This window comes from Stigmatopora argus, chromosome 18 (genome assembly GCF_051989625.1).
Source record: "Stigmatopora argus isolate UIUO_Sarg chromosome 18, RoL_Sarg_1.0, whole genome shotgun sequence".
In the NCBI taxonomy this organism is placed as follows: Eukaryota; Metazoa; Chordata; class Actinopteri; order Syngnathiformes; family Syngnathidae; genus Stigmatopora; species Stigmatopora argus.
Genome location: NC_135404.1, coordinates 8,527,483 through 8,552,816, shown reverse-complemented (window position 1 = coordinate 8,552,816; position 25,334 = coordinate 8,527,483). Strand labels below are relative to the sequence as shown.

The window sequence follows — 25,334 nt, the reverse complement described above, 5'->3', positions numbered from 1 at the left end:
TTGTATAGTAAGGCTTTTTTCTTCAAATAACGACATAGTATAGTAAGGCTTTTTTCTTTAAAAAATTACAGTATAGTAAGGCTTTTTTCTTTAAAAAACGGCATAGTATAGTAAGGCTTTTTTCTTTAAAAATGACATAGTATAGTAAGGCTTTTTTCTTAAAAAAACGACATAGTATAGTAAGGCTTTTTTCTTTAAAAAAACGACATAGTATAGTAAGGCTTTTTTCTTTAAAAAACGACATAGTATAGTAAGGCTTTTTTCTTAAATTAACGACATAGTATAGTAAGGCCTTTTTCTTAAAAAACGACATAGTATAGTAAGGCTTTTTTCTTCAAAAAACGACATGGTATAATAAGGCTTTTTTCTTCAAAAAACGACATAGTGTAGTAAGGTTTTTTTCTTTAAAAAACGACATAGTATAGTAAGGCTTTTTTCTTTAAAAAACGACATAGTATAGTAAGGCTTTTTTCTTTAAAAAACGACATAGTATAGTAAGGCTTTTTTCTTAAATTAACGACATAGTATAGTAAGGCCTTTTTCTTAAAAAACGACATAGTATAGTAAGGCTTTTTTCTTCAAAAAACGACATGGTATAATAAGGCTTTTTTCTTCAAAAAACGACATAGTATAGTAAGGCTTTTTTCTTTAAAAAACGACATAGTATAGTAAGGCTTTTTTCTTAAAATAACGACATAGTATAGTAAGGCTTTTTTCTTTAAAAATGACATAGTATAGTAAGGCTTTTTTCTTAAAAAAACGACATAGTATAGTAAGGCTTTTTTCTTTAAAAAACGACATAGTATAGTAAGGCTTTTTTCTTTAAAAAACGACATAGTATAGTAAGGCTTTTTTCTTAAATTAACGACATAGTATAGTAAGGCCTTTTTCTTAAAAAACGACATAGTATAGTAAGGCTTTTTTCTTCAAAAAACGACATGGTATAATAAGGCTTTTTTCTTCAAAAAACGACATAGTATAGTAAGGCTTTTTGCTTTAAAAAACGACATAGTATAGTAAGGCTTTTTTCTTTAAAAAACGACATAGTATAGTAAGGCTTTTTTCTTAAAATAACGACATAGTATAGTAAGGCTTTTTTCTTTAAAAAACGACATAGTATAGTAAGGCTTTTTTCTTTAAAAAACGACATAGTATAGTAAGGCTTTTTTCTTAAAATAACGACATAGTATAGTAAGGCTTTTTTCTTTAAAAAACGACATAGTATAGTAAGGCTTTTTTTCCTTAAACAACGACATACAATAGTAAGGCTTTTTTCTTAAAATAACGACATAGTGTAGTAAGGTTTTTTTCTTTAAAAAACGACATAGTATAGTAAGGCTTTTTTTCCTTAAAAAACGACATAGTATAGTAAGGCTTTTTTCTTCAAAAAATGACATGGTATAGTAAGGCTTTTTTCTTCAAAAAACGACATAGTATAATAAGGCTTTTTTCTTTAAAAAACGACATAGTATAGTAAGGCTTTTTTCTTTAAAAAACGACATAGTATAGTAAGGCTTTTTTCTTAAATTAACGACATAGTATAGTAAGGCTTTTTTCTTCAAAAAACGACATAGTATAGTAAGGCTTTTTTCTTCAAAAAACGACATAGTATAGTAAGGCTTTTTTCTTCAAAAAACGACCATGTATAGTAAGGCTTTTTTCTTAAAAAAACAACATAGTGTAGTAAGGCTTTTTTTCTTTAAAAAACGACATAGTATAGTAAGGCTTTTTTCTTCAAACAATGACATAGTCTAGTAAGGCTTTTTTCTTCAAAAAACGACATAGTATACTAAGGCTTTTTTCTTAAAATAACGACATAGTATAGTAAGGCTTTTTTCTTTAAAAAATGACATTGTATAGTAAGGCTTTTTTCTTCAAATAACGACATAGTATAGTAAGGCTTTTTTCTTTAAAAAATTACAGTATAGTAAGGCTTTTTTCTTTAAAAAACGGCATAGTATAGTAAGGCTTTTTTCTTTAAAAATGACATAGTATAGTAAGGCTTTTTTCTTAAAAAAACGACATAGTATAGTAAGGCTTTTTTCTTTAAAAAAACGACATAGTATAGTAAGGCTTTTTTCTTTAAAAAACGACATAGTATAGTAAGGCTTTTTTCTTAAATTAACGACATAGTATAGTAAGGCCTTTTTCTTAAAAAACGACATAGTATAGTAAGGCTTTTTTCTTCAAAAAACGACATGGTATAATAAGGCTTTTTTCTTCAAAAAACGACATAGTGTAGTAAGGTTTTTTTCTTTAAAAAACGACATAGTATAGTAAGGCTTTTTTCTTTAAAAAACGACATAGTATAGTAAGGCTTTTTTCTTTAAAAAACGACATAGTATAGTAAGGCTTTTTTCTTAAATTAACGACATAGTATAGTAAGGCCTTTTTCTTAAAAAACGACATAGTATAGTAAGGCTTTTTTCTTCAAAAAACGACATGGTATAATAAGGCTTTTTTCTTCAAAAAACGACATAGTATAGTAAGGCTTTTTTCTTTAAAAAACGACATAGTATAGTAAGGCTTTTTTCTTAAAATAACGACATAGTATAGTAAGGCTTTTTTCTTTAAAAATGACATAGTATAGTAAGGCTTTTTTCTTAAAAAAACGACATAGTATAGTAAGGCTTTTTTCTTTAAAAAACGACATAGTATAGTAAGGCTTTTTTCTTTAAAAAACGACATAGTATAGTAAGGCTTTTTTCTTAAATTAACGACATAGTATAGTAAGGCCTTTTTCTTAAAAAACGACATAGTATAGTAAGGCTTTTTTCTTCAAAAAACGACATGGTATAATAAGGCTTTTTTCTTCAAAAAACGACATAGTATAGTAAGGCTTTTTGCTTTAAAAAACGACATAGTATAGTAAGGCTTTTTTCTTTAAAAAACGACATAGTATAGTAAGGCTTTTTTCTTAAAATAACGACATAGTATAGTAAGGCTTTTTTCTTTAAAAAACGACATAGTATAGTAAGGCTTTTTTCTTTAAAAAACGACATAGTATAGTAAGGCTTTTTTCTTAAAATAACGACATAGTATAGTAAGGCTTTTTTCTTTAAAAAACGACATAGTATAGTAAGGCTTTTTTTCCTTAAACAACGACATACAATAGTAAGGCTTTTTTCTTAAAATAACGACATAGTGTAGTAAGGTTTTTTTCTTTAAAAAACGACATAGTATAGTAAGGCTTTTTTTCCTTAAAAAACGACATAGTATAGTAAGGCTTTTTTCTTCAAAAAATGACATGGTATAGTAAGGCTTTTTTCTTCAAAAAACGACATAGTATAATAAGGCTTTTTTCTTTAAAAAACGACATAGTATAGTAAGGCTTTTTTCTTTAAAAAACGACATAGTATAGTAAGGCTTTTTTCTTAAATTAACGACATAGTATAGTAAGGCTTTTTTCTTCAAAAAACGACATAGTATAGTAAGGCTTTTTTCTTCAAAAAACGACATAGTATAGTAAGGCTTTTTTCTTCAAAAAACGACCATGTATAGTAAGGCTTTTTTCTTAAAAAAACAACATAGTGTAGTAAGGCTTTTTTTCTTTAAAAAACGACATAGTATAGTAAGGCTTTTTTCTTCAAACAATGACATAGTCTAGTAAGGCTTTTTTCTTCAAAAAACGACATAGTATACTAAGGCTTTTTTCTTAAAATAACGACATAGTATAGTAAGGCTTTTTTCTTTAAAAAATGACATTGTATAGTAAGGCTTTTTTCTTCAAATAACGACATAGTATAGTAAGGCTTTTTTCTTTAAAAAATTACAGTATAGTAAGGCTTTTTTCTTTAAAAAACGGCATAGTATAGTAAGGCTTTTTTCTTTAAAAATGACATAGTATAGTAAGGCTTTTTTCTTAAAAAAACGACATAGTATAGTAAGGCTTTTTTCTTAAAAAAAACGACATAGTATAGTAAGGCTTTTTTCTTTAAAAAACGACATAGTATAGTAAGGCTTTTTTCTTAAATTAACGACATAGTATAGTAAGGCCTTTTTCTTAAAAAACGACATAGTATAGTAAGGCTTTTTTCTTCAAAAAACGACATGGTATAATAAGGCTTTTTTCTTCAAAAAACGACATAGTGTAGTAAGGTTTTTTTCTTTAAAAAACGACATAGTATAGTAAGGCTTTTTTCTTTAAAAAACGACATAGTATAGTAAGGCTTTTTTCTTTAAAAAACGACATAGTATAGTAAGGCTTTTTTCTTAAATTAACGACATAGTATAGTAAGGCCTTTTTCTTAAAAAACGACATAGTATAGTAAGGCTTTTTTCTTCAAAAAACGACATGGTATAATAAGGCTTTTTTCTTCAAAAAACGACATAGTATAGTAAGGCTTTTTTCTTTAAAAAACGACATAGTATAGTAAGGCTTTTTTCTTAAAATAACGACATAGTATAGTAAGGCTTTTTTCTTTAAAAATGACATAGTATAGTAAGGCTTTTTTCTTAAAAAAACGACATAGTATAGTAAGGCTTTTTTCTTTAAAAAACGACATAGTATAGTAAGGCTTTTTTCTTTAAAAAACGACATAGTATAGTAAGGCTTTTTTCTTAAATTAACGACATAGTATAGTAAGGCCTTTTTCTTAAAAAACGACATAGTATAGTAAGGCTTTTTTCTTCAAAAAACGACATGGTATAATAAGGCTTTTTTCTTCAAAAAACGACATAGTATAGTAAGGCTTTTTGCTTTAAAAAACGACATAGTATAGTAAGGCTTTTTTCTTTAAAAAACGACATAGTATAGTAAGGCTTTTTTCTTAAAATAACGACATAGTATAGTAAGGCTTTTTTCTTTAAAAAACGACATAGTATAGTAAGGCTTTTTTCTTTAAAAAACGACATAGTATAGTAAGGCTTTTTTCTTAAAATAACGACATAGTATAGTAAGGCTTTTTTCTTTAAAAAACGACATAGTATAGTAAGGCTTTTTTTCCTTAAACAACGACATACAATAGTAAGGCTTTTTTCTTAAAATAACGACATAGTGTAGTAAGGTTTTTTTCTTTAAAAAACGACATAGTATAGTAAGGCTTTTTTTCCTTAAAAAACGACATAGTATAGTAAGGCTTTTTTCTTCAAAAAATGACATGGTATAGTAAGGCTTTTTTCTTCAAAAAACGACATAGTATAATAAGGCTTTTTTCTTTAAAAAACGACATAGTATAGTAAGGCTTTTTTCTTTAAAAAACGACATAGTATAGTAAGGCTTTTTTCTTAAATTAACGACATAGTATAGTAAGGCTTTTTTCTTCAAAAAACGACATAGTATAGTAAGGCTTTTTTCTTCAAAAAACGACATAGTATAGTAAGGCTTTTTTCTTCAAAAAACGACCATGTATAGTAAGGCTTTTTTCTTAAAAAAACAACATAGTGTAGTAAGGCTTTTTTTCTTTAAAAAACGACATAGTATAGTAAGGCTTTTTTCTTCAAAAAATGACATAGTATAGTAAGGCTTTTTTCTTCAAAAAACGACATAGTATACTAAGGCTTTTTTCTTAAAATAACGACATAGTATAGTAAGGCTTTTTTCTTTAAAAAATGACATTGTATAGTAAGGCTTTTTTCTTCAAATAACGACATAGTATAGTAAGGCTTTTTTCTTTAAAAAATGACAGTATAGTAAGGCTTTTTTCTTTAAAAAACGGCATAGTATAGTAAGGCTTTTTTCTTTAAAAAACGACATAGTATAGTAAGGCTTTTTTCTTTAAAAAACGACATAGTATAGTAAGGCTTTTTTCTTCAAAAAACGACACAGTATAGTAAGGCTTTTTTCTTTAAAAAACGACATAGTATAGTAAGGCTTTTTTCTTTAAAAAACGACATAGTATAGTAAGGCTTTTTTCTTCAAATAACGACATAGTATAGTAAGGCTTTTTTCTTTAAAAAACGACACAGTATAGTAAGGCTTTTTTCTTTAAAAAACGACATAGTATAGTATGGCTTTTTTCTTCAAATAACGATATAGTATAGTAAGGCTTTTTTCTTTAAAAAACGACATAGTATAGTAAGGCTTTTTTCTTTAAAAAACGACATAGTATAGTAAGGCTTTTTTCTTAAAATAACGACATAGTATAGTAAGGCTTTTTTCTTTAAAAATGACATAGTATAGTAAGGCTTTTTTCTTAAAAAAACGACATAGTATAGTAAGGCTTTTTTCTTTAAAAAACGACATAGTATAGTAAGGCTTTTTTCTTTAAAAAACGACATAGTATAGTAAGGCTTTTTTCTTAAATTAACGACATAGTATAGTAAGGCCTTTTTCTTAAAAAACGACATAGTATAGTAAGGCTTTTTTCTTCAAAAACGACATAGTATAGTAAGGCTTTTTTCTTTAAAAAACGACATAATATAGTAAGGCTTTTTTCTTAAATTAACGACATAGTATAGTAAGGCTTTTTTCTTCAAAAAACGACATGGTATAATAAGGCTTTTTTCTTCAAAAAACGACATAGTATAGTAAGGCTTTTTTCTTTAAAAAACGACATAGTATAGTAAGGCTTTTTTCTTAAAATAACGACATAGTATAGTAAGGCTTTTTTCTTTAAAAAACGACATAGTATAGTAAGGCTTTTTTCTTTAAAAAACGACATAGTATAGTAAGGCTTTTTTCTTAAAATAACGGCATAGTATAGTAAGGCTTTTTTCTTTAAAAAACGACATAGTATAGTAAGGCTTTTTTTCCTTAAAAAAACGACATACTATAGTAAGGCTTTTTTCTTAAAATAACGGCATAGTATAGTAAGGCTTTTTTCTTTAAAAAACGACATAGTATAGTAAGGCTTTTTTTCCTTAAAAAACGACATACTATAGTAGGGCTTTTTTCTTCAAAAAACGACCATGTATAGTAAGGCTTTTTTCTTAAAAAAACAACATAGTATAGTAAGGCTTTTTTTCTTAACATAACGACATAGTATAGTAAGGCTTTTTTCTTTAAAAAACGACATAGTATAGTAAGGCTTTTTTTCTTTAAAAAACGACATAGTATAGTAAGGCTTTTTTTTTAAATAACGACATAGTATAGTAAGGCTTTTTTCTTTAAAAAATGACACAGTATAGTAAGGCTTTTTTCTTCAAATAACGACATAGTATAGTATGGCTTTTTTCCCAAAAAAAAACAACCTAGTATAGTAAGGCTTTTTTCTTTTAAAAAAAACGACATAGTATAGTAAGGCTTTTTTCTTTAAAAAACGACATAGTATAGTAAGGCTTTTTTCTTAAAATAACGACATAGTATAGTAAGGCTTTTTTCTTCAAAAAACGACATAGTATAGTAAGGCTTTTTTCTTCAAAAAACGACATAGTATAGTAAGGCTTTTTTCTTTAAAAAACGACAGTATAGTAAGGCTTTTTTCTTTAAAAAACGACATAGTATAGTAAGGCTTTTTTTCTTTAAAAATGACATAGTATAGTAAGGCTTTTTTCTTAAAATAACGACATAGTATAGTAAGGCTTTTTTAAAAAAAAACGACATAGTATAGTAAGGCTTTTTTCTTTAAAAAACGACATAGTATAGTAAGGCTTTTTTCTTTAACATATGACATAGTATAGTAAGACTTTTTTCTTAAAATAACGACATAGTATAGTAAGGCTTTTTTCCTTAAAAAAACGACATAGTATAGTAAGGCTTTTTTCCTAAAAAAACGACATAGTATAGTAAGGCTTTTTTTCTTAAAAAACGACATAGTATAGTAAGGCTTTTTTTCTTAACATAACGACATAGTATAGTAAGGCTTTTTTCTCTAAAAAACGACATAGTATAGTAAGGCTTTTTTTTTAAAAATAACAACATAGTATAGTAAGGCTTTTTTCTTTAAAAAATGACACAGTATAGTAAGGCTTTTTTCTTAAAATAACGACATAGTATAGTATGGCTTTTTTCCTAAAAAAAACAACATACTATAGTAAGGCTTTTTTCTTTTAAAAAAACGACATAGTATAGTAAGGCTTTTTTCTTTAAAAAACGACATAGTATAGTAAGGCTTTTTTCTTAAAAAAACGACATAGTATAGTAAGGCTTTTTTCTTTAAAAAACGACACAGTATAGTAAGGCTTTTTTCTTTAAAAAATGACATAGTATAGTAAGGCTTTTTTCTTTAAAAAACGACATAGTATAGTAAGGCTTTTTTCTTTAAAAAACGACATAGTATAGTAAGGCTTTTTTCTTTAAAAAATGACATAGTATAGTAAGATTACCTATCTATTACCTATCTATTTATGTCTAAAATGCCTTTCCTATTCCTGCATCCTCACCCTCTTGCCACTGGAACAACGAAATTTCCCGAATACGGGATGAATAAAGTTATCCAATCCAATCCAACATACATGCATACAAACATACATACCAACATACATACATGCATACCAACATACATACATGCATACATACCAACATACATACATGCATACATACCAACATACATACATACACCCCAACACACACACACACACCCCAACACACCAACATACATACAGAAATACCTACATGTATGTAATACCAACATACCAGCATACCAACATACATTCATACCAACATACCAGCATACCAACATACATTCATACCAACATAAATACCAACATACATACATACATACATGCATACATACATACCAACATACATACATAAACACATACCAACATACATACATACATTCATACCAACATACATACATACCAACATACATACATACCAACATACATACATACATTCATACCAACATACATACATACCAACATACATACCAACATACATACATGCATACATACCAACATACATACAACCAAACATACATACATACCAACATACATACATACCAACATACATACTTACCAACATACATACATACCAACATACATACATACCAACATACATACATGCATACCAACATACATACATGCATACCAACATACATACATACCAACATACATACTTACCAACATACATACATACCAACATACATACATGCATACCAACATACATGCATACACACAAACATACATACATACCAACACACACCTACATGCATACATACATGCATACCAACATACATACCAACATATTTACATGCATACCAACATACATACCAACATACATACATACCAACATACATACATGCATACATACATACATAAATGCATACATACCAGCATACACCAACATACCAGCATACATACCAACATACCAGCATACATACCAACATACATGCATCCAAACATACATACATACATGCATACAAACATACATACCAATATACATACATACATACCAACATACATGCATACATACCAACATACATGCATACATACCAACATACATACCAATATACATACATACATACCAACATACATGCATACATACCAACATACATGCATACATACCAACATACATACATGCATACATACCAACATACATACATGCATACATACCAACATACATAAACACATACCAACATACATACATACATACCAACATACATACCAACATACATACCTACATGCATACATACATACCAACATACATATATGCATACCAACATACATACATACCAACATACATACTTACCAACATACATACATACCAACATACATACATGCATACCAACATACATGCATACACACAAACATACATACATACCAACACACACCTACATGCATACATACATGCATACCAACATACATACATGCATACATACCAACATACATACATGCATACATACCAACATACATGCATACATGCATACCAACATACATGCATACCAATATACATACATACCAACATACATACATGCATACCAACATACATACATGCATACCAACATACATACATACCAACATACATACATGCCAACATACATACCAACATACACACCAGCATACATACATGCATACATACATACATGCATACCAACATACATACATGCATACCAACATACATACCAACATATTTACATGAATACCAACATACATACCAACATACATACATACCAACATACATACATTCCAACATACATACATGCATACATACATAAATGCATACATACCAGCATACATACCAACATACCAGCATACATACCAACATACATGCATACAAACATACATACCAACATACATACATACATACATGCATAAAAACATACATACCAACATACATACATACCAACATACATGCATACATACCAACATACATACATACATGCATACATACCAACATACATACACGCATACATACCAACATACATACATGCATACATACCAACATACATGCATACATACATACCAACATACCAGCATACCAACATACATTCATACCAACATACATACATACATGCATACATACATACATGCATACATACCAACATACATACATACCAACATACATACATAAACACATACCAACATACATACATACCAACATACATACATACATTCATACCAACATACATTCATACCAACATACATACATACCAACATACATACATACCAACATACATACATACCAACATACCTACATGCATACATACATACATGCATACCAACATACATACATACCAACATACATGCATACATACCAACATACATACATGCATACATACATACCAACCTTCCATACCAACATACCAACATACATACATACCAACATACATACATACCAACATACATACATGCATACCAACATACATACATACCAACATACACACCAACATACATACATGCATACATACATGCATACCAACATACATACCAACATACATACCAACATACATACATGCATACATACATGCATACCAACATACATACATACCAACATACATACATGCATACATACATGCATACCAACATACATACATACCAACATACATACATGCATATCAACATACATACCAACATACATACATGCATACATACCAACATACATACATGCATACATACATACATAAATGCATACATACCAGCATACATACCAACATACCAGCATACATGCATACAAACATACATACCAACATACATACATGCATACCAACATACATACATACATACTAACATACATGCATACAAACATACATGCATACCAACATACATACATACCAACATACATACATACCAACATACATGCATACATACCAACATACATACATACATACTAACATGCATGCATACAAACATACATGCATACCAACATACATACATACCAACATACATGCATACATACCAACATACATACATACATGCATACATACCAACATACATACATGCATGCATACATACCAACATACATACATGCATACATACCAACATACATACATACCAACATACCAGCATACATACATACCAACATACCAGCATACCAACATACATACATGCATACCAACATACATACATGCATACCAACATACATACATTCATACCAACATACATACCAACATACATACATACATACCAACATACATACATAACAACATACATACACACATAGCAACATACATACCAACATACATACATACATTCATACCAACATACACACACATTCATACCAACATACATACATACATATCAACATGCATACATACCAACATACATACATACCAACATACATACATGCATACCAACATACATACCAACATACATACATACCAACATACATACATACCAACATACATACATGCATACATACATGCATACCAACATACATACCAACATACATACCAACATACACACCAACATACATACATGCATACCAACATACATACATACCAACATACATACATGCATACCAGCATACATACCAACATACATACCAACATACATACATGCATACATACATGCATACCAACATACATACATGCATACCAACATACATACCAACATACATACATGCATACATACCAACATACATACATGCATACATACATGCATACATACCAACATACCAGCATACATACCAACATACCAGCATACATACCAACATACATGCATACAAACATACATACCAACAAACATACATGCATACCAACATACATACATACCAACATACATACATACATACCAACATACATGCATACATACCAACATACATACATACATGCATACATACCAACATACATACATACCAACATACATACATGCATACATACCAACATACATGCATACATACATACCAACATACCAGCATACCAACATACATACATACATGCATACCAACATACATACATGCATACATGCATACCAACATACATACATTCATACCAACATACATACATGCATACATACCAACATGCATACATACCAACATACATACATACCAACATACATACACACATAGCAACATACATACATACCAACATACATACATACATTCATACCAACATACATACATACATTCATACCAACATACATACATACATACCAACATGCATACATACCAACATACATACATACCAACATACATACCAACATACATGCATACATACATACCAACATACATACATACATGTGTGTAATGATTGTGTCTGTGTGCTCTCTGCCTCTGCTGATAGCTTCATCTTCTCTCTGCTGCTCTTTCTCCCCCTAAAGCACATCAAGAAAACAGAGCAGCCGAACGTATGGGCGTGAATGGTTATTATCTAGATGCTACACAAATGCTCCTCCCTAATTGCATTTTATACTTACAACACATGGGAAGATTGAGCACTTGAATATGTTGTCAGGCGGTGCTGCTGTTTTGTTAACAAAAGAGTTCAGTTAAAAGCAATAAGAATAATATTGGGATTAGCGGAATGTGGAGTTGCGATTACCTGATGTGATGGATTAACCACCAGACAGCACACTCCAGTGGCAGCATGTGCAACCACATGATCACACCCTCTATTAGCTTTGGTGTAATAACCCGCCTTTTTGTGTGTTCCAGAAAAGACACGGTTTACAGATGAGAAGCAGTGGGGCCACCTGAGGACCATACACACCAAGCCTGTGAATACGCACGCCGTCGCTGCCAACTACCGCACCAGATTGCGCATAACTGCCAGCTGCTGTAACCTGCCCATCCGAGAAGCACAAGACGAATGCTGACGCCGGTGACGCTGAAACGCAAACAAACGAAGACAATCAATTCTCCTTACATTTTGGGAAATAAAGTTGATCGCCATGACAAAATGTCTCTCCAACAATTCAAAGTGGCCTCTGGATGAATGGCGGTGGCTCTATGGTGGTGACAAACTATGCCTTTTGGAACTTACCATCACACTTTACTATGTTCAGACTATACATATAAAGAAACCATTGACAAGTTTAGGCACCTCACCGGAATTCCAATGTCTTTGCATTTCTTATATTCAAGGCAACAAGTGGGCAAATTTAATAGCGAATTGTTACTCCAAAGCCATACAATATCGGAAACTTTATAAAGACAAACGCCACGATCCTAAAATCTACTGTTTACAACTATTCCACAAAACAAAGATGAGAAAATTTAACATTAGCCACTTGTCCTTCTTATATACCTATTACGGCTCTAATTTTACTGAAAGCCTTACGTCTTCTACTAATTTGTCAGATATATTGGGGGAAAAACCTTCCAAGTATTATGATAGAGCTGTTTTACTACCCAATCAAAAGCAACTCAATGCTACGTAGACCCGGAAGCCACATATCGCAGGAAGTGGGCCTCTCTAAGTCCTCCTTTGGCTTGAAGCACTGCCTGACGCAAATCCCCCTCCTCTTTTGTTTCAACGCTACAAAAAATTCAAACACAAAACAGCTCTATCATCCTCACCTGTGTTTTTTTTTTTTACACGTTCCATCGGTTCCCGCTTCGGGTGTTTACGGCGTGCCAGGCGGTGCTTCGGCCATTGGAGGACCTCCAGGGGGGCCCGCTGATGCGAAAAGAGGCTTCTAGAATGCTCTCCTTCCATTTTTGCAGCGCGGAATGTATTTGTCAGCATGGCCCTAAAAAAGTCTTAAAAGGACCACAACACATCACCTGTCAAAATCTGTGAAGCTTCATGCGTGTTCAAGTTTTTGTTTAGTATTTTGTGTCTAAATAGTAATTTGTAAGCAATTCAGTATATCCTTATTGGTCCATTTTAACTGGGAGGGACCGTGGCGCTGTCAGCCCTTCCCAGTTTAAATGGATTAGATGTCTATTGCTGTCAATGGCAGCCATGGGTTTGCAATACACTAGGGGTTCACTGTACATTTTAATGTCAGGCACAAATGGACTTGTACATGCTTTACTTTATTTTTTTTATCTTCACAAAATAAACGCATCTGTATAGTCGTTTCAAGGGTCTTATTTTTAGAGCATTTATTCTGCCATAACATGCATTTCTAAAAATGAACTATGTATGAGTGGAAATGAGAAAGAGACGAGTATTATCTATAGTTTATCATAATACTTTTTAATTTTTAACAATGGCCACATTTAGATGAAATATTTTTAGTAATATATTTTTTGGCAGCCAATTACCTTCACAAAATGAGTTTTTTAGTTAGTATACCTTATGCAGCACAGCCATGTAAACATGTTTAAAAATCGAACGACGGTTTTAACCTTTTTCGAATATCTACCCAAACTACGTCGCAAATAAAACACCAGCAAATGGTAAACACAAAGGATTAAACTCATGACTTCTTTAGTGTAGTTAAAGACATTAACTCTCAAGCCTTTCAATGGCGGTAGAATAATGCGCAAAGAATATATCTCGCATTATCTGTGTAAGACTATGCCACCCGGAAACTACAATCTCGTCCACGTAAATGTGGTTGTTGAAAAGACAGAATACAATTGTTAAAAGTGAAAGTGATTGCAACATAGCCGTATCATCGCGTTGCGACGATCGAAACAGAATGCTAGGCGTAACGGCTATTCACTCTTGTTTAGGGGGTTGGCCTTTAAGAGGCGTGGCCTTTTGAGTGACATCCGAAACAAGATTTTCCACAACGTGAGCAGTGGCCTACAGCAGTTCTCATCGTGTGATTTGGTTACGTACATAGTCACAAATTTGAACTCTTACGCCAAGGAATCATCATACGAGCAAGATTTACAATTTGCCAACGGCGAACACTCACGGTTTCCATGACGACAGGTGTCCGTGCTGGTGCATCAGCCAGCCGGGATCAACGGTGATCTTCTGGCAAAACAAGAGAGAGGGAGGGGGTCATTACGGCAGCTTGTCAAATCAATGTTGAGGGTGTCCGGACTGATGAAGGCGTCGCCCTCCGCGCGCTGACACAAGTGTCAATAGCGGGCGGCCCGTGGCGGCGCACTCCCATGATTGGAGCGAAATGCCCATCAGTCAGGCAGCTGAGCCGGACTAATGATTCCCCGCGCTGCCTATTAGAGCGACATGACAGTTTAATCCTGTGGGCCCCGACCGTGCTAAAGTGACCTTGGCGCTGGCGATTGAGGCTGAGGTGAATTGACAAGAGCGGATAAATCTTTACCTTGGGCTATTAAGTGAATTACAACAAGCGATACAAAGCTTTCCCCAAACCTTAACTCGCCATGGACGCTGACAGATGTCCAGTCCATTTTGAGCAGGTCTAAAATGGATTGGACATCGATCGCCGTCAATGACAGTCAGTAATCCATCCGTTTTTAACAGAGCTTATCATTGTCGGGATGGCAGTGTGCTGGAGCCTATTCCAGTTGGTCCCCTAAACACCCTAAACTGGTCGCCAGTCAGTCGGAGGGCACGCAATGACAGACAACCATTCGGGCTCACAATCACACCGTCACTGAGCAAATCAATCAGTTAATTAAAAATGTAATCACCACATACATTAAAATGATTTAACTACTGCTGTGAACTTTGTGATGACATGCACTTCAGTGTTTGTTTTTTACATCTACACATTTAAATGATACTTGGATATGCTTTTTCAATTACAGTTAATTTGGCCAAAGTTAGTAAGGCTTTTTTTCCTTAAAAACGACATAGTATAGTAAGGCTTTTTTTTTCTTAAAAAACGACATAGGATAGTATGGCTTTTTTTCTTAAAAAACGACATAGTATAGTAAGGCTTTTTTTCTTAAAAAACGACATAGTATAGTAAGGCATTTTTTCTTAAAAACGACATAGTATAGTAAGGCTTTTTTTCCTAAAATACGACATAGTATAGTAAGGCTTTTTTTCTTAAAAAACGACATAGTATAGTAAGGCTTTTTTTCTTAAAAAACGACATAGTATAGTAAGGCTTTTTTTGCTTAAAAAAAAACACATAGTATAGTAAGGCTTTTTTGCTTAAAAAAACACATAGTATAGTAAGGCTTTTTTTCTTAAAAAACGACATAGTATAGTAAGGCTTTTTTTCTTAAAAAACGACATAGTATAGTAAAGCATTTTTTCTTAAAAACGACATAGTACAGTAAGGCTTTTTTTCCTAAAATAACACATAGTATAGTAAGGCTTTTTTTCTTAAAAAACGACATAGTATAGTAAGGCTTTTTTTTCCTTTGAATTTATGGTAACGGCCAGTTTTGGGGCATCACGTTCTGTGGGTTAGCTCGGGTACGTCCAAATCCAGGGAACGAGCGAAAGCCTGAATACTCTACGAATTACATAGCAATGTTTCCGAGGTTTGCGGCAGCCTCGAGGCCCTCGGCGTACATCTGTCTCCGGGCTACGCAAGAGCCGCCTTCGAGTTTGGAAAGAGGCCATGTGTTTACACAGATGCATGGAGCTCTTAAGCACACTGCCGCACCATCTTCAGCGCCGGGGGCACGTCATGCATTTTGTACGAGTTTACCCTTTGATACGGAAATGGATGAGGTGGGCTCACACGCGGAACGTAATGACTGCCTCAATGATTCAAAAGCGACATCATCATCCATCATTTGTGTCAAACGTCGAACTAGACTTTTTGGTCGCAGGGTCATATATAGGGGCATGAATAGCAACAAAGTTCATTTGCAGGTACAAAACCAAGAAACGTGGTAACAGAACACATTTTTACAGGGCCGGGGCGCGATCACTGTCAATAATTTAATTGATTGACTGAGTTATTTTAATGCTGAAACACAAAAATAATGCTCTGCATATCATCTTACTTGCTTAATACTCTCAAGTCACCAAACCACGCCTACTTTACGCCCAAAATCTAGGCCTCTACCGGGGCCCGAGTGAGCCCGTAACCCCCCTTAATTTCCGGCCCTGGTGCTGACCTGTCAGAGTTAAACGTCAGAGGCTTATTTTTCTTCACTACATACTCACATTGTAGCATAATACTCTTAATGGGAGTGGTCTATATTTTACCAAGCTCCATTGGTTTTCAGTTTCTTCACGCCAATTAGCAAATTAAAAAAAAACTACCGAAATTTCTTGCATATTGACCGCCTCCACATATAAGCCGTACCCTTAAAATAGCTTTAAAATCGTTGAATTTTACGATTTCTTTCGTATAAGACGCCCCCTAATTCACAAATTTCACCTCCATATTCATGGTTTATATTAGATCGCATTTTCCTGTGTTATGGCGTTTTGTCTTTGTCACCTTGCAGTTTCGTGCATGTCAAGTCTAATTCCTGCGCATATAAGCTGTACACTTGATTCAGTCATTATTTTTTCCGAGTTACAAATAACGGCGAGAAAATACGGCACTTTTCTCAACTGCTTACTGCACTCTATATTTCAATGTGGTTTACTATTTATGGATTTTTACAGGCATGCATTTTGGATGAAATGTCCCATAATACACAGACACCTCTGACTTTTAGTCCAGTTTTCTTGTGGAATTTGGGAGGTGCGTCTTAGAGTCGGGTGCCCCGTAAAGTCCACGACTGTTACTGTACTGGAAAAAAAGATTTCCCATATGTTTTCATCTTGGCCTCTTCCCAAACAGCAATCTCTCATGTTCAACTTGATTTACACTACACGGCGTATTATTTACACTTGATTCATGTCGGTGTCTGCAGCACGGCGGAGGTTAATAGAAACGCCAGTCTGCAACCATGATTTAGTCAAATGTCCGTGTCCAAGGTTCACCGGGATTCATGCATAATGCACAAAGACGGCGATTTGACCTTCATCCGTGTGTACACACGTTGGTCGGGCCCCGACCGGCGCTTTGCGCCGCTCAAATGCAGCATCGCCGTTAAACCACTCTCACTTTTTACGGCGTCGTAACGTAAGAGCTATATAATTTTGATTTACCATCGGCGCATTTAAAAGGTATGACGTTAGACGCTCGTAAGTCACGAGCCAACGACGGGTCGGACCAATGCAGAGTCAACACTTGCGCCTGCTGTTTCAATGTAAATATTATACAAGAGGAAATAAAAGCTTAGCGGGGGAGTCAAGGAATCGCAATATATCAAGGCCATCTGAGCTGGTTATCTCATTGGCCGCCGTGGACGGCGATCGATGGCTAATTTGTTTGAAACGGGAAGGGCGGCAGACTCCCAAGTCATCTAAGGGTGCTTTCTGAAGACAGACTTGACATATTCGCGCAGCTTCCAGCGGGTGACGCCGACGCGACTTGACGCGTACCAAACCTGCAATGTCCCAAAGCCATCTGCGCCTGTCAGCTCGGCCGACATCAGCGGCTCCGTCTCCACGCCGCCGAGACGCATGTCGCAAACTTTTACATGTCTGCTCTTTTTCGGGATACAAAAAAATGAAATGGGCCTATTAGCCAACGAGGCTAACACGGCTTGGCCCATTCAGTCGGATTAGATTAGCGACAACTATGGGCTGCGAATATGTGGCACTTTGGGACTATTTGACGAGCGGAGCCACGTGGCTTTATATTTAAAGAAAGGATACAATCGAAAGAAACTTAGAATGATAATAACAAAAACAATTACCTTATTTTCTTGCACAAAAGCCATATTTGTAACAAAAAAAATTATGACTGAGTCAAGGGTACGGCTTATATGTGCACAAATTAGACTTGACATGCACGAAACTGCAAGGTGACAAAGATAAAACACCATAACGCAAGACAATGCAACCGATACGGTCATTCATTCAAACACGTAAAAGCCAAAATTCAAGAAACTTACCAATTTCGTTATACGCAGCTGTGTATGATGACAATAAAGGCTTTTTGATTTGATAAATGGCACGCCACACCGGTTTCCTCTGTCCTGCCAAAACAACAGAGAAAAACAAAACATTAGTACAAAAATTCAATGAAAATTTTGTTTCATCAAGTATGTATGCTTTGCTGCCAAGGGGACTGGACTATATTTTACACTACAAATCGATATACCAACAAAACTGCTATACTAACTTTCTAGCCCTAGAGGTTTTATACAATTCTAAGTGCTATTATAGAAGAACAAGTTAAGACTAACCATTAATAAAAAATAATCGGACGTCCAAGTGGTGCTACGCCAAAGCTACTGTTAGCTCTGACAATCATTAGTTCATCGAACATTATGCAAATTCTAACACATCCAGTGCTAGCGAACAAGTCAAGTTGAACTAGATTTCGATGATAGTGAAGTGCTTTTGTGGTTTTACACCGCACCATTAGGACTTTTGATTTTTTATCCTGTCCGGGTAACCTGACAGGTACTGTAGCTGAAGTTAAATAAGCCGTGTTACAAGTAATTTGGCTACTAGAGAGATTTTTATCAAATTTGTGGCAGTGTAGCTTCAACCAGACATGCTCTATAGTGAAGAATTTACAGTACTTTTCATTCTTCAGGCCGTTAGTAGGCGTCGGCATTCGCGGTGACAGAAAGCAGAGACGAGGACAGAGATACCACCGTCAATTCGAACACACGTCACGTGACAATAATCAAATGTGACAGTGCCTCGAACGGCCTTTCTTCTACACTTCGTCACCAGCAGGCCTGCTCTGTCAGGGTGACCCGGCTAGGCCGCCGGGCACCCCAAGTCAATGCGCGTTTGGTCATCTTGCCAGAGAAGTGTGCTCATTTTTTTCAGAAACGCGAGCTACTCGAGGTGAGCTTAAGTGTGAGGAACTGTCCACTCACGTTAGCATCCAATTGCTGAAAATTTCAAGCAAAAAAAAAAAGCCTTGTGCCATTGACGAATGCCAGCTCTTCCCAGTTCAAACTGATCGGACGTCTATCTCGGTCAATCGTTGATTTTGGGGGATGTCCTGCGTGTAGTATATGTCAAAAAGAAAAAGTGCACGGAGAAATTTCCTGACAGGGAGAGGTTTCACTAACACTGACGCAACATAATGAGGGAGCCAGAGGTGAAGCCCTCGCCGACATGTCGCCGAGCATTTGCTCCCCGTGATTGATGCGCTCCAGTCAAATGAGGCAGGCAGCCTGAGTGATTTGACACTTGTCTGGCAGTGACACACGCTAACGCTCATCGGTGTTGATGGGCCCTGCTCCAATCGGGCCGTACCACGGCACTTATTTTTAACCCCTTGTTCTTTTTCTCTTGCTGCCTCACTCTTCTCGCTCGTCTCCTTGCCACTTCCTATCACCATTCGGGAGACGGAGACCCTCAGGTCGTCGCTTACGAAGCATCAGGAGACGAGACGGGATGAAAGTAATAAGTGGGAGCCGGCAGTCGGGTGGGCTTGCAAACAAATGTTGGGGCCCCGAGTATATTTTTGATGCTTATTAGCCAGACTAATGGTTGACAGTTATACTTTGGAATGACTTGACAGTTGTCCATTTTAGATTACTTTGACTTTTCTTACCATTCAAAAAAACAACGATTGGATACACTCGGTGTGACGTGAGTGAGCCATACAAATTTGGGTGGAAAAAAAAATGGAAAACGAGATTTTCGTAAATCCTTATCGGGCTTTGGGAAATTCTATTTTTGAAATCAAAACAAGCTAAAGCACAATTTCCGAATTCAAACTTAGAAACAAACGTTTCTGAGGTGAGTTATATTTAGAAACTGTTTTTAATGGTTCTGAATTTATACACATTTTTGATCCTCTATGAAAATATTGTTACTGAAGTTTACTGAGTTATTGATCTTGCATTTGTCTGCGTGATATTTTATATTTTTACTGCTGTCCAGTTGCCAAGTTATAAAAAAAGTAAGAAGAAATTAGTCACGATGCACGCATTAAATTGTTTACGTTCTGTTGTTAATTTGATTTTATCAAGTGAAATATGAATAGAATATATAATGACTCCAACACTGCATCTTATGTGCAGAGGCGGGGCTAGCGGATTAGGCAAACCAGGTAATTGCTTGAGGCCTCCAAGTGCTATTATGCATTTATCGGTGGAAAAACATATTTATTTTGAGGTTTGCACAGGTGGGGTTTCTTGCTTAAAGCCCCAAGAAACCTTGAAGCCACACCCCTGCACAAAACGAAACAGTTTTCACTGCCGTATGAGAAAAACCCAACAGGTGGCGTAAGACTCAACTCTTGACTGTGCGACAAGTGGGTCCGATGTGTACTTAAGCCACTTAAATGAAAAGATAAATAATCACATCTTGTTCAGTGGAAACCATTTCCACAGACTTTTACAATGAATATTAATGCCTCGAGAAGAATGTCAAGCATTTTGCTAGCTGCTCGTTTCAATAAGCGCTTTCATTTCCTTGGGTACACACTTCTAAAGGCCGCTCCAGCCTGCCCTGACTAATTTCCTCTCTGCTTCACAGATCACAGGCCAGTTCCCCGCCGATCCCCCCCCCCCCCGTGGCCGAGACCCTCATAATATGGCTGCCAGTCCACAATTCAACTTATTATTAACAAAGCCACCCACAGACAAGGCTGAAATGTGACAGGTGTGTCAAACATGAGTCGACTCACAAGAAAAAGTCTCAAGAAGCCTTGCTTTAAGGAAGTCTGCAATTTTCGTGTCTGTTATGATTATACATTTCTCTTTATTTCCTATGGGGGGAAAAGTATGCGGCTCATTTTTTGGTGGAAATGGTTCGCTTTTGCATCATCTGTTAAAATGTTTGAAGATGGAACGTTCCCTCAAGTGATGTAAAATGATATCTTTTATCTGGCAATCTTTCATGTAAACGTAAATGAACATGAAGCAATGTCGCCTTTGTTCATTGTGTGTCCACAACATGTGATTAGCGGCGAGGGCAAGGCGGGAGCGAGGCATGACGCCACGAAAAGTCCACAAATCACGGTTCCGATCAAAGCTGCGAAAAAGCTTGGCATCACTTGAAAAGAATATGCAATACTGTCCCCGAAGAAAAGGCGATAGTTCAAGAAGGCTTTTCTCGCCGCGCAGTTGTTCAAAGTGTTGCCACTTGTTCGGCGATCTGAGCGCGTGGAGTTGAAACGCTATTGTTCTGCAGTGACAAAGGGCCCGCTTTCAGGGCAGTTTGACACATGCATGAGCGACGCTTTGAAAGCAAGACTTCCAAGATGAACCTCAAGCGGAGCTGAAGGCGGCAAGAAGCCTTAATCAATAGTGCGGACAAACTGCGGGTGGGGGGTGGTGGAACAAAAACAAATGTCTGTGCATTTTGACCTACATGGCTACAGAATAAAGAAACTTCATTTACTGGGCTCTGTTAGCTATGACCTACACCGGGAATAAAAAAAAAGTTTAATCCGACCTGAAACTCAACGGTTTCACTTTCACTGAATAACGCTAAAAGATGGTATTATTCCAATTTTAACATCATATTCAAAATGATTTTGTCTAAGCCTGTGTTAAAACGCCAAACTTATGATGTTACAATGTGGAAATTACATCATGAAACTCGTCAAGTTACGACCTAAAAACGACTTAAAACATTAAACTAATCCCGTTAAAATATGAAACCATGTCCAAATGAAAAAATATTACAATAAAATGTGAAAATGCTGAAACTCGGTGAAATTATGTTAAACTTTTCAAGGTAAAACGAACTTAAAACGCCAAACCTATGACGTTTCAATGTGGAAATTACGTCAAGTTAGGACCTAAAAATGACTTAAAACATTAAACTACCGTAATTACTCGAATATAACACGCAGGTTTTTGCAAAATAATTAATTCCAATAGTTGGGGGTGCGTGTTATAATCAAAAACTAATTTTTTTTTTTTTTTTTTTTTTTTTTTTTTTTTTGTGTCTTGTTACATGGCCCTTAGCCTGGTGCTTTTTCTTGCCAAATAAATTGAATTGAAATTGAATTGAATAAAATAAATTACAAATTTTCGATCGAAAAAAGCATTGTCAAACTCACTTTGACGCACGGATTTTACGTCATCTCGTAGAGCCGACGCACGGATTTTACGTCATCTCGTGAAGCCGAGACCACCACTGCCCCCCTCTAGCCTCGTACCCGTCTCAGTTCACCCTCTCTCAGTTCAGTGTTATAATCAATAACTAAAATAAATTACAAATTTTCGATCGAAAAAAGCATTGTCAAACTCACTTTGACGCACGGATTTTACGTCATCTCGTAAAGCCAATCGGATGATGTGTTGTGGGAGGAAGAGGAAGTGGATGAAGGAAGCGTGGACGTTGATAGGATTCTCAACGAAGAGATGTATGAGAGGACAGACAAAGAGAGAGAGGAACTTTTCATTTGAAGGATTCTAATGAATAAATTTGTTTGAACAAAACAATCGTGAAACGAAGAAAAAAAGGTAAGATTTCTGATTTTCGTCAGCGGGAAATTTTAGGTGCGCACTATATTCGAGTACTGCGTTTTTCCAGATTTTTTTGGCCCAAAGTTATACCTGCGTGTTATTTTCGAGTGCGCGTTATATTCGAGTAATTACGGTAATCCCGTTAAAATATGAAACCATGTCCAAATGAAAAAAAAATTACATTAAAATGTGAAAATGCTGAAACTCGGTGAAATTATGTTAAACTTTTCAAGGTAAAACGAACTTAAAACGCCAAACCTATGACGTTACAATGTTGAAATTACATCATGAAACTCATCAAGTTACGACCTAAAAACGACTTAAAACATTAAACTAATCCCGTTAAAATATGAAACCATGTCCAAATGAAAAAAAAATTACATTAAAATGTGAAAATGCTGAAACTCAGTGAAATTCTGTTAAACTTTTCAAAGTAAAACGAACTTATTTTAAAATGCAAAAATGAGTACAATACAACGTGAAACATCCCTTTAAACTTTTAAACCAATTGTGTCTTGGTTGTGCTAATCGTGGACGCTATAAAGCCCAAATTTATCCGTGTTGAACTTATTTAGCACCATTGATGATGACTGATAACTTTGTTCTTTTTATCCTACTGCTGTGAATGTACCACGGGTTAATAATGGTGGACGTGCCAATTGCATGGTAATGAAATTCCTTGCGGCATCTATAAATCATAACAAACAACTTTGAAAGAGAGAATTCCCAACTGGTTACCATTTTAGAATACTATAATAATCCTAAACATATTTTAGAATTCAATAATAAACACGGCCGACCAGGGCTGTATCTAATCATCCGCCGAACAATATTGCTTGTATGCTCCCATCTCTCACGGGCGCAAAAAAAAAAAGAAATAAATAAAAAGCACGGAAATCATTCTGGTCTTTGAGCGCCTTGAAAGATGATCCCGTCCTTTTGTGCGATCGGCTTTCATCGCGGCCCTTTTGATGCCTCACTTTCCACCTCGTCGCCTTTATTTTGCGCCATAATTGGATGGGAAAAATGGCTGCCGTGATGATGGCTGCACGGCAATCACCGACGGGGGAGCGAGTGCGGAAAAGTGACTTGGGGGGGGTGGCGTACACCTGCGGAGGGCTTCCACAGATAGGACTTATCTGGCATCCCGCTACAGGATATGAACTCTTCAGTCGTGCTGAAGCCGAAAGAAGAAGAGAGCTTTGCGGAGTGGGACAGTGGGTGCTGAGAGACGGGTGTTGTGCCAGGTGAACTGTTTGGCAGCTGGCATTCCCGACGTTGACCCCCTCGAGCCTCCACATGTCTCATCACGTGTTTAATCTGCACCCTGGAGCTGCTCTACGGGGCTGCTGAGTGTTACACTCAATGGGAGCCAACAAACCCCCAGCGGTGCATTGCTTTACCACCATATTATCCGCGCTACCCGTGAGGTGAGATTTTCTTTTCCGGGAGTCCCCCCCCACCCAATCGAAATGAAGGCCAGAAGTTCGTTTACGCACATTGATGAAAGACTTTCAAGAGTTTTACGTGAAAAGAGTCACATTTTGACAAGCTGGTGTTTGTTTTTGAAGACAATAATGTTTTTTTGTGCTAAATTTAATGTGGGCATTTCAATGTTTTGAGAGAATAAGTTTAAATATGGTCATTTTTTACGTTTCAATATTCGAGTCAGGTATAATGTCAAAGTTTTCAGGTTGTACACTAGTAAATTTCAATTTTTTAGGTGGTAATTTTATCATTTTAACATTAGTTTTACATTCCAAGGAGGGAAAATTGACGTTTATGTGCAGCGTAATCTCATATTTCTCCAATGGAAATATATTTTTTC

The 25,334-nt window shown here is 35.3% G+C and overlaps 1 protein-coding gene and 2 long non-coding RNA genes across 10 annotated transcripts in view; 1 reads left to right on the top strand and 2 right to left on the bottom strand.

Moving 5' to 3' along the window:
• Positions 1–13,598, bottom strand: part of LOC144092419 (uncharacterized) — a 15,902-nt gene extending 2,304 nt beyond the window's left edge. The window contains exons 1-3 of the long non-coding RNA XR_013306027.1: positions 12,801–13,598; positions 12,676–12,722; positions 12,497–12,573 (exon numbers count right to left, since the gene is read on the bottom strand). This is a non-coding gene — a long non-coding RNA (uncharacterized LOC144092419). The remainder of the gene's footprint in view (positions 1–12,496; positions 12,574–12,675; positions 12,723–12,800) is intronic.
• Positions 1–14,281, top strand: part of LOC144092417 (calcium-activated potassium channel subunit alpha-1a-like) — a 60,116-nt gene extending 45,835 nt beyond the window's left edge. For all 7 annotated transcript variants that reach the window (XM_077625196.1, XM_077625191.1, XM_077625193.1 and 4 more), the window contains one exon: positions 12,914–14,281. In XM_077625196.1, the coding sequence (XP_077481322.1) occupies positions 12,914–12,935 (22 nt within the window). In that variant the 3' untranslated portion in view covers positions 12,936–14,281. The remainder of the gene's footprint in view (positions 1–12,913) is intronic.
• A 791-nt stretch (positions 14,282–15,072) lies between these two features.
• The window catches only part of LOC144092614 (uncharacterized), a 107,967-nt gene continuing 97,705 nt past the window's right edge, over positions 15,073–25,334 (bottom strand). For both annotated transcript variants that reach the window (XR_013306096.1, XR_013306097.1), the window contains exons 10-11: positions 19,007–19,090; positions 15,073–15,134 (exon numbers count right to left, since the gene is read on the bottom strand). This is a non-coding gene — a long non-coding RNA (uncharacterized LOC144092614). The remainder of the gene's footprint in view (positions 15,135–19,006; positions 19,091–25,334) is intronic.